This window comes from Amphiprion ocellaris, chromosome 16, assembly GCF_022539595.1.
Source record: "Amphiprion ocellaris isolate individual 3 ecotype Okinawa chromosome 16, ASM2253959v1, whole genome shotgun sequence".
NCBI classification, from domain to species: domain Eukaryota; kingdom Metazoa; phylum Chordata; class Actinopteri; family Pomacentridae; genus Amphiprion; species Amphiprion ocellaris.
Genome location: NC_072781.1, coordinates 26092146 through 26103435, shown reverse-complemented (window position 1 = coordinate 26103435; position 11290 = coordinate 26092146). Strand labels below are relative to the sequence as shown.

Here is an 11290-nt window from a genome sequence, read left to right as displayed (position 1 = left end):
TAATGTCTCATTGTGCTCTGCTGCTGTCATTGTTTTGGAATGGTTTACCAGCAGTAATCTGGGAGATCTCGTTTTGTTTTCAACGGATCTGTCTCCATCTTTGGCCACCGTTGCAGTGGTGCTGTGTCTGCGCCGCACTTCCCAGGGATCGGCTGTCAATCAAAATGTGCGGGCAACGTGACGTCTTTCCTTGAATTTTTTTTTAAGTCTTTGATGTTGTTGTTGTCTCTTCTTCCGTGGTAGTGGTGGTGGTGATTGCTGTCCATGCCCTGTTCTTCTTCTATTTATTCCAAAGCCACTACACACGTAAAACACATCACATCCTGGGCAAGCGGGAATTTATCCCAGAGAGACTCAACAGATACTGCTGCAAAACTTTCATACCCGTTTAAAAGCATCTTCTGCTATGACAATCCTAATCTGCACTGTAAAAAACCTGACAGCTGACACAACTTGCTGTTATCCTGCAACTGTGAATCCACTAATGACCCTATTGATGATCATTTTTCTGCTCTGCAGAGGCTCTACACAGGTGTAAAGTAAATCGAGAAAAAGTAAGTACCTTTATTTGTGCGCTGCTCTTCTTCTATGTGTTCTAAAATGGCAGCAAATGTGAAACACATCACTTTCTGTGCAACCAGGGTGTTTATCCAGGAAGACTCACCAGATACTGTCATCAGAAATGTCACTTTATGATAACAATCCAATGAATGTTTTTAGACTATAATCAATCTAATTTCAGCTGTAAAAAAAACCTCAGCTTACTATTGTCATGCTGTGATTCTGTAATCGCTTATGAATATGTATGCATTGATTACGACTGTGCAGCTTTCTTTTCAGTCTTCCTACTCCATATGCAGTGGTAGAAAGTAAATACAGTCAAAGTAAGTACATTTACTCTCGCCTTGCTCCTCTCCTATTTATTCTCAACGCACTGCAAATGTAAAATGCATCTGTGCAAGAAAAAAAACAGCTACTGTTGCAAAATGTTTTTGCATAAATAATAGCAATTAGCACACCATACAACTACAGGACATCGTTTTTTTTTTAAAAATGGTAAGAACAGCTTGCTGTTATTCTACTGTAACCACTTTCTAATTGAGGCCACACTAAAGTGAGAATCTATTGATCAGCACAGGAAACTGTCTCTTCTCTAATCTTTCCCACTGCACAGAGAGGTCAAAGGTCACACTCAGAGCAGCAGCCCTGACCTTAATATGAGTCAATTGTCTTGCCTTTTATAGCACCACACACCCTGACAAATCAGCTGCATAATATCCTCAGTGTCTCTGGAAAAGTCACAAGTAACTGGTGATGTTATTGTGACATCAGTTTGGGCCTGCAGGTTACACAACTGCATTACGAACTGGATTTATAGGGTGTCTTTAAAATACATTAATTGCATTGTTTATGCCAGGATAGCTCAGCTGTTGCTGTGTTGGCCCCCAACTTTACAAAAGTGTGATAATAAATCGCTACGGTAGCCCTCTAAATGACACAACACAGTTATATTCAGTTAGCGATTCAATGCTGCTGCCCCAGTACTACCTTATGTAACAAAATATGGCTGTGTGCGTGTGTGCGTGCGTGCGTGCGTGCGTGCGTGCGTGCGTGCGTGCGTGAGCATTACCAGACAGGATAAAGGATAAATCAACAGACCTGCCCGTTGAGTCTTAAAATTCACATGAAGTGCTCCACATTCTGTTTCCAGCTTTGTTTTATTACTACTGCTCGATGCTGTCAGCAGCAAATTCCACATTTTTTGGTTCCGCCTGGATATGCTGTCAATATGCAGAGTTTTTTATTTATTTATTTATTTATTTTTGAGTGCTAAATATAAAACACAATGCAGCCTGTTGGCTTTGGTGGTAGATTATTAGCTTTTGCAGCAGAACACTGTACGAGCTACCCTGCCACTGATGCTTTGTGCGCACACCACCATGTTTACATTCTGCAAGCTCATTCAAAATGCCGACACAGCCGTATTCCCACTGTTCAAACGCTGCACTTGAGTCCACTAAATAAAATCTTATGTGGAGAAATAAAGAAAGACAGACATAAAGAGGGAGCAACAATAGATTAGTAATGGCAGCCAGCGTGTGAAATCTCTTTGTAGGCTCACTGGGATGTGCCACAGCATGAGGCGCGCGCACACACACACACACACACACATACACACACGCACACACCCCAAACATACTGTAATTGATTCAGTATCAATTGGCTGTCCTGGATTTGCATTGACTGCTAATGTTGCAGGGAGAGAAAGAGAGAGACGCATGAGCCAAAAGAGAAAATGAAAAAAGAAGAGGAGGAGGGAGAGGATAGACATGAGATGGAGAGAGAGAGCGATCTGACACCGAGCCAGACAATGAATGGGTGTTAAAAATGCACTAATGTGTATTGAGGTGGGTAGTGTTAGCCAGTGATGATAAGCTAATTGCTAATCAGTAGATCGTAGACTAACAATACTCATGTTACGAGGCTTCCAGCCAGGATGACTCTTCAGTGGGCTGACCAGAACAACGGGATTTTTGGGCAAAATTTATGAATGTGGCTGATAAATTAGTCTCAAGATTTTTTTTTGATTTATCATCACACTCTAGTAGTGACGATATCTCTGTTAATGAGCTAATATTGATAGGCTAATGCAGCTTATCAGCCAACATTTCTCATAGAAACCACTGGTCAGCAGGATGAGTAATTCCTTGTACTGGCCGCATATCAAGTCAAGCTCATTAACACACATATTATGACTGATTTTCCGTCGAGGGAAGGATTAAATTCTTGATGCTAATTATGTGAAATCAATTGGCAAACTGGACAGCAGCAATTGTATTTACTGTAGAAATAATCCACAAAGAATTCATTCTAAATTTCAATTTTCAAGCCAAGAATTTTTTTTCAACCATAATCACTTTTGGGTAAAAAAAGAAAAAAAAAGAAAAAAAAAGTGGGGGGAAAAAAGCAAGCAAGGCATGGCTATTCACACGCAGAAACGTACACACACACACATGCAAACGCCTCTCTTTTGAGACATTAGCGATGCTGTTTCTGAATGAGGGGCGCCTCAGGGATTATAATCAGAATTTTCATCTCAGTCAGGGATTAATAGAATAAATGGGCAAGAGAGAGAGCACTAACCATGTGTGTGCGAGAGTGTCTGTGTGTGGTGTGGTGTGGTGTGGTGTGGTGTGGTGGGCGGGCACGCTGCCTTTTTGCATCACTGATCGGGCATTTTGCCTGTACAGTGTTCTCTCGCGCACACACTCACAGGTAATGTCTCGGCTCTCCTCGGTCGGAGCTGTTTGATATGTAAATAGCAGCGTTCCGGCACAAGTCCGACGCTTTGTGTTTCTCTGAGCATCGCAGCAGCCGGAGCAGCTCTGTAGCTCTCTGACCACATATTTTACAACAAGCAGCCATAAAGCCATCACATTATAGAGGCAGATTCATGCAGGAAAACATATGCACAGATATAGGAAAGAGTTAGAAAACTGCTGCAGAAAGAAGCAAAAAATATTCACCTATTTTTTTAAAGAACACAGAGAGAGACATATTTTTTTTATTGGAATTAAAAATAAGAAGATAAAATCTTTTAAAAAAAAGTCATATTAATACAGATTTAAATCAATAAAGATTGAATAATAATGATACTTAATCTAAAACCCAATAGAAAATGTGAGAAATTTCAAATTGGCAGATGTTTAGTCCTTCTGAATATGTAATTAATTGCTGCTACACTGGTACTCATTTTGTGAGTAAAGGCCCTATGTACTGTAAGAAACCAAGCCAGCATTCACAAATAAGAAACACACATGCATTCCTCAAACGCCTTCTTTTTTTGTCATGAGGAATGCTTTTGGATAGCTACAATCACAGCTGAAATTCCAGCGAATTATTATTATTTTTGGGTATATTTACTTCACCGTGACAGTTTGGGGTCAATTAGGATGAAAGCCGGGGTCGAGGGGCTGGAGGGGAGGACGACTACACTGGCTTTAATTACCAGCGATCGGAATAGACGTGTTGCAAAATTCTGCATGTGAGGTGGTGTTTGTGCTGGTGTGTGTCCAGCAGCTGAGAAAGCCTCCATAAAATTTTTTTGAAAAGCTTCGATTCAAGAGAATAGATGCAAATAAAACAGATGGACAGTTTAAAGGCTGGAGTTTTCCTTTTCAATCTTAAATTCCAAACGGCAGATATTTAATAATGCTCGGTCTGTCTGCTGTTCAGCTTGACGTTAACATCAGACAAGATATATAACGCTGCTGTCCTGTTTTCTTCTCCTGTCTGAGTGTACAGCTGTTCCTACCAAGACGTTCCCACACACAACGCTATTGAAGCAACCAGACGCCTGTATTATGATGTAAATCGCTCTAATAACCCAGTTTAGCTGGTGAGTGTCTGAGTGTGTGTGTGTGTGTGTGTGTGTGTGTGTGTGTGTGTGTGTGTGTGTGTGTGTGTGTGTGTGTGCGGGGAGTGGGTGATGAAACATATAGACAGAAACACTATCTAAAAAAAAGAAACACACACACTCACTTGTGATTCCAGTGCCCCAGAGGCAAAGGCCAAGGGTCAAACACATCTTAAATTGGCAACAATTTTCCTCATCTCCACTTTCTGTAAGAGCGTGTTTTAATCGTGGCAAGTCAGATCACATTGCAAGAAATGACAAGCTTATTGTGCTTATTTCCTCAAATGCCAAAACGGGAGACAAACTGCAACATTTAGGATTCCTGAGCTGCGTTCAAGGCGCAAAATGATGAAGCCTGTATTTTGCTTGTGTGTTTCCGCTACTCTATTTCATCTCTCTCTCTCTGTAACGGCTAATTTAGTACAGGCAGCCCGCCACTAAAAACTACTGCTAATTAAAATGCACAAGGAAGAAAATAAATGGCGCTGCAACAAATAATTAGTGGTGTTAAGACGCTTTAAATAAACGACTTTCCCTCTATGAGTAAAACTTAAACTATCTTTTCCTTCTCTCTGCTCGCTTCTCATCTGATTCTTGCGCTCAGAAAAGAAAAGGCGATAAAACTGGAGCAAAACTGTAAATTTTACCTAGTCTGGTACGGAGGACAAAGAGAGAGAAAGAACGAAAGCGATCGAGAGCTGGGCTGCATTTAGTCGGGTAAGATGTGGCAGTGGAAGAGGGGGAAACCACACTGAGAGCAGGACACATCTGCTAAGGGCCACATGAGAGGGAAACGCACACACACAAAAATCTCACACACACGTTATGCAAGAACACACATTCTGTGCACCCAATCCAAGAAAGAGGCTGTAGTTACTCCCCAGACTGAGAGTCGCTCTAAAACACACAATTCAGCCAGTGATTCCATCTGCACACACACCAACACTGACCAGTGGTACCACAAAGTCAAGGTCACCCACATCTCCTTGCCACTGGCCTGTGGGATTTGGTCAGTGTGGCCAAACTGGACAAACTGGGAAAACACACACATTTACTGGCACAATTTTCAGCACTGAGTTATGTGGATCAGTGGAAGGACAACTGGTCAGTTAAGGGTTGATAGTGAGATAGATTTCACACACACACACACACACACACACACACACACACACACCTCTTTACAATAGTTTATAAAAACAGACAATTATTCCACACAGATGGATGAAGAGAAAGCCATCCTAAAGCAAACCAGAGTGCATGTCAGAACAGAGGCATATTCTCTTAGGTTTCCTCCCCCCCTGTGACGTCCTTCTGTCTGTCTTTTACCTGACAAACCCCCAAACACATCTCATCCAGTTAGATTTCATGCCTGGCACATGCACGTGCCATCCAAAAAACTCTGATTTGCACAACTACAACTCCTTTAAAGGTTTGGGGGTTTGGTGGAGCACTCATAGGCAACACGTAGGCTAAACTGCAGACTCTGCTGGCTTCTCAGACCACAACACAGGCACAATGCATCAGTGATAAGAGAACAAAACCTGATGTTGCAGAAAAAACACACATCCACAGATGCACACCCATCCAGGGCAATAAGCAAGCCCAGAATCTTCAGACAGGGACAATCTGGATACTGGAAGCGACCTCCAAGCTGTAGGAGCTCTTTTATGCCTCGATCAGTTACATTACTGAAAATGTTTAAGAGAAAGACTGAACTACATATTGTTTATTTTCTGTATTCTTTCTGATTTTGCTTCAAATTTGCCTGCTTTTTCAAGCCGATACACAGACATCCCTGCCTCAGTAAAGCTGTTGCCTCTTTGTTTTAGATCAGAGCAGCTGTGTTCAGATCTAGACAAAGGTGATGTGTGTTGGTTACCTGGGAGGGGCTCCTGTTTGGGGCAGATCCCCCGGTGCGATGAGAACCGGTCATCGTCTTCGTCTGCCAGCGTGGCCTGGACGCCCACTTCCACCGGCCTCCGGCTGCGCAGGGAGCCCAGTGCAGGTGAAGGGGTGAGGGCCAAGCCAGGAGAGGGTGAGGGGGGCTTGTCCAGCCCCCTGCCCACGGCCAGGCAGGGCGGCCCGTGGCATCGCTTCCTCTTGTGCTCAATGAAGAGTAAGATGTCCGCCAGGGGGAAGGTGGCCTGGCACTGGCCGCAGGTCAGCAGGTCCTGCTCTAGAGAAGGGTGAGCGTCGTGACCCAGCCGGGCCAGCCGGCCCACAGTCGAGCCTGGGTGGTGCCCGTTGAGGCTGCCGCTCTCCTCCGAGTGCTCCGAGCAACGCTCCGACAGCTCCTCCGACGAGACGACGGCCGTGGAGAGGGGCTCGGCTGCTGGTGAGGCACGGGGGGAACAAGCAGGGAGGAAGGGGGAGAAGAAGAGAGGGGTGGGAGGAAAGAGGGAGCAAAAACAGAAGAAATTAGAAGGTGATGCTTACTGTGAGCAGAAAAGAACCAACCACATGTTTATGTTTTTCCTTTTCTCTCCTGTAATTTGAACTTATTGATACAACTATTTGTGGGAACTGATGACAAGGAACAGTCCATAAAACCTTTTTCCTTGTGTCACATAGAGGACCGGAGTTAGAGAGACAAAGCTAAATAATGGCATGCAGTACACACAAAAAGGGGATGAGAAAAATGTGCCTTGTAATGATAGAAATGCATGTAATGCAAGGAAAATAATTACAGTGCAAGGTGATCTGGATCACACATCATACGAATAAATGGCAGGAAATAATATCCTAAATAGCTGCAAAGCTCCAATCAGATGGCTCAAAGATAACAATTTGGTAGCCAATGACAGAGGCAGAGGCAAATGATGGTTAAACACAGCATTCATCAAAAAACTTAATATGTGGATGAGTTTGACTTGCCCAGCCTTGTTTGTACAGGGTCTCATCCTATAATCAGCAGAAGGGAAAACCGTCACAAACATGTCCAACATATGTGGAAGGGGAAGAGAACACAGGCGGCACAGACAGAGTGTGTGTCTGGGGGAGGAAAAACTCTCCCTCTGCCTCAATTACATGTGCCTGACTTATAGTTTTTAGATACCAGCCTCTTGTACAGCGGGAAATCGCCCCAAAATGAGCCGTTCAACCCGATTCCTCACCCCTCCGAGGCCGGATTAACTCCTGACTACTTTTTTTAAGAAGCCTTTTGTAGGGCCCAGACTCGTCCTGCAGTGGAGGGAGAGGAGAGCGAACAGAGCGGTCGGCTGAATTAGGGAAGCGAAACGGGAGAACATAATTTACTGTCCCTCTTTTAAAGAAAATCTTCCAGTCCAAGGTGAAGAGTCTGACTCTGTGCTAGCCGCCTAATGCATGTTGACCTTCTTTACTCAGCCGCCAATTTCACATTTTAATGAACTTAAGACCACTGAGAATCAAAAAATAGATTTTAATTTTCACTGTCTGGGTGATTGGTACAGATTTTGTCTGATAACAGGGATAGCATAGGGCTCCCGTGCATGTAGCTGAGTGTGTGTGTGGGAATGCATGCAAGTGTTTGTGAGAGAGAGAGGGGGGAGAAAGAGAGCGGGGGGGGGGGGGCTGAATGTGAACTACATCTCCTCAAGGAACTATCATCTGAATGCCGCAATCCTGCGTGACATCTGTGCACAAACTGGGACATGAAGATAACATGATAAATTCCCGGCTTGCACCAACCACTACCCCATCAACGGACCCCCTCCTCCTCATACCCCCCCACCCCTTTGATTTAACTTCACGTCAACACAACGCCACGCAAGTTACACAACAACTCTCAGGAGGAGGAGGGGAGGTGGGAGGTGGGGGTGTTGGGGGACATTAAATTCACCAGATAAAACAAACGACAACGAAAAAAAAAATCTAATGAAAGCTGCGTAAGCCCCTCACAAGTTGAAGTCAAGAGTGGATATCTGGGGTATGAAAAACACTTTGTTGGATAGTATGGAGCATGAGCAAGGAGACCTAAATAAGGATTTTTTTTCATAATAAAAATTACAAAGCAGGTCTTCATGCAGAGTTCAATTTCAATAAGGCAGAATGTGTAGAAATTACTCCTTTGTGTCTATTTTTAGAGCAGATCTGCTGGTTGAAACAAACAGCAAGAGAAGGATTATGTGTCTGTACACAAAAATCATATCTCAAAACATGCAGAACAATGCAATCACATTTCCTAAAGGAGGAAACACTACACTAAAATGAAGGTGTAAATGTTCTATCAACTAGAAATCATTTCAGAAAACTGCATCTTTAAAGCTCCACATGTCGAGTAAATTTTAAACAGTTAAAAGATTTGAAAACTTAACTGCTAGGACAAGGCTCTCTGCCCCCAAAATAAACACATAAAAATTATTTCCATCTTGAAAAAAATTGTAAATTACTGATAATGAAATTAAATCTGGAGATGAAAATGTCAAGCAGAAAAATACACTGTTGGGCTTTCTTACATTTTGCTACCTAAATTCACCCTGATAGCACTGTTAAAAAGCGAGCACCACAAATGCTGTATACTTTAAAATATCTGCTATAATACAGAATTGTGAGAAAAATAAGTAAAATTACTGGTGCTGAATACAAGAACTAATCAGGGATTAATGTTTGCTTTAGAGCGACAGGCCGAAATCTGAGCTCCATCACTGCCAAATTTGACTGTGAGTGCAAAGAGAAATGTATGTGTTGTGGGGTTCCAGGGGGTAAAAAGTGAAGTGTGCCCGCATATTAGAGCAGAGCTCCTGACTGCAGCCTGCATATATGTAAAAATGTGATCCACAAAGAGGAGCTACAGGGAGAGAAAGTGGGTTTGAGGTGATGAAGAGGAACTGTAGATGGGGACGGAGGTTCTCCTCCCTCCCTCTCTTCTTTTCTCCCCCCGTCCCTTCCTCATGTCTTGTACACTCTCTCTTTATTCTAAAGAGATCGCCAAATAGTAGCCCGTGTAGATAGGGGTGGCGGTGAAACTCGTCAGGTTCAATTTCAGAGTCGGATTTTCTGATCGCGCTCTGCCTCCTAGCGACGGCACATGGCCATGGTGACTGCGCTGTCACCCAAGTGGACACACACAAACACATACACACGTTGTCTCTCACTCCAAACCAAACACAGGCGACAGCCAGTCAACATACCGAAACATAATTAAGCACTGATGCGTAAAGATGCCCAAATATCTTCTTGTTTTATGTTTGCGAACACTCGGAGAGACACTGAAACGCTGCGAGGTGGCGCACAGTACGGCACATGGTGCGGTGATAAACGCCACTTTGCCAATTGCCCCGCAGTTTCCAAACACACTCATCTGCTCTCTCGTCACATATCAGACTTGTGCGTGTAAATAAATCCAATTAACCTGAAGTAAATACAGATTTGGTGATAAATAAACGCCGTGCGTAAAGACGGATTCTTTCGACTCAACATTTTTTTGGAATCTTGTCGCTTCTCACACACTGCAGCTGCAACACACCAATAAGCTGATATCCATTTCTTACCTTAACTGTACATGAAGCTTTGGAATCGTAAGTTGTTTTTGGTCCGCATTTGTGGGGAAAAATATAAAGACTGGACTAAATATGCTGCTGTCCTGTTGCTGTGTTTCATGTCTCTAACTCAACTGCAGAGAATGTGCTGACTGTTTCAGGAAGAAACCTCGTCTAAACTAAACACCAGTAAACAGCCTTTACATAAGAGGCACTAGGATTTTAAAACGTGTAGCAGTAAATCGATTTGTGTTGTCTCTATTGCTGAGTTGCTGTTAGAGGGAGGCAGTTGTAAACAGTCGGACACGAGATTTTTCCCCCTCGATCCAAAAATCCACCTCCAAGTTTTTTTTGTTTTTTTTTCTGAAAATAATCCAAAAATAGAACAAGAGAGCAGATGAAAAAGCTGCCTGCAGAACTATCAGGTAGCGATATTCCGGTGGGTGATTTCTCCACTAAGCTTCGCGGAGAGGACGCGCTCTACGACCGGGAGCCCTGCGCGTTTCCACTGACCGGAGCGACCGTGGGGGCACCGGAGCCACAGTGAGTGCATTTCACAGCCAATGAATGCACATTCTCGCCGTCTAACAGAAGCTGTAACGGTTCTATACCCACACACAAACTTTTTTTTTTTTTTTTTTTAATCTCTTTCGGGCTTTGGGTGAATCTCCGAGCGGCTTTTACGCACGGAGGTGTCGCACTTTCTCGCCACGCTGTTAAGTCCAGTTGACCGCGGGTCCGAGCGGTGCGTCCGGTGTCCACAAGCTCCTGCTTTGCTGCCCTGTCCCCTTTTTGCTGAATGAATTGAGAGGCAGCCCTGAATGACATTTTTCTTTCTTTTTTCGTCTCTACTTACGCGAAAAATCCCGTTTGCTTAAGTGCTGGGGTTTGCCTTGCTTGCGGCGAGACATGGTGGCTGGCGGCGGCGGCGTTCAGCGCGGATCACATCGGGGAGAGCCGGGGTTAGAGAGGAGACTCCGGTGGGGCAAAAAATATCTTCATCCAACGCCTTTGACATCCACAAGAAGAAAAAAATAAAATAAATTAGAAATAATATAAAGATGGCGCGGAGGCGAAGATGGATCGCGGGATCGCCGTCATGGCTTTTTTGAGAAAGGAGAGCAGAGAAAAAAGAGAGAGAGAGTGAGAGAGAGGTGGATGGAGAGAGAGAAGGGGAGAGAGATGGAAAAAATGGCAAAAGCCCCCCCCCTCTTCCCCCCCCCGCCACCCCTCCCCTCCCCTCACCCCCCCTCCCTCACCCCCCCCTCTGAGCTGTGCAAGTTCAAGTGCACGGACGTGACGTTCCCGGCGAACTTGAACGTCAGGCGATGGACGGACACCCGACATACAAAAACATGGGCAGGGCCGAGGCACCCGAGTGGGAGTGGGAGTGGGAGGAGGGACGGACGGGACG

General features: G+C 44.3%; 1 protein-coding gene across 1 annotated transcript in view; it reads right to left on the bottom strand.

Annotated features, from left to right (window-relative positions):
- bcl11aa (BCL11 transcription factor A a) overlaps positions 1-11086 on the bottom strand; it is a 55172-nt gene extending 44086 nt beyond the window's left edge. The window contains exons 1-2 of the mRNA XM_055018506.1: positions 10733-11086; positions 6297-6749 (exon numbers count right to left, since the gene is read on the bottom strand). Coding sequence (XP_054874481.1) covers positions 6297-6749; positions 10733-10787 — 508 coding nt within the window. The 5' untranslated portion in view covers positions 10788-11086. The remainder of the gene's footprint in view (positions 1-6296; positions 6750-10732) is intronic.
- Positions 11087-11290: the final 204 nt, after the last annotated feature.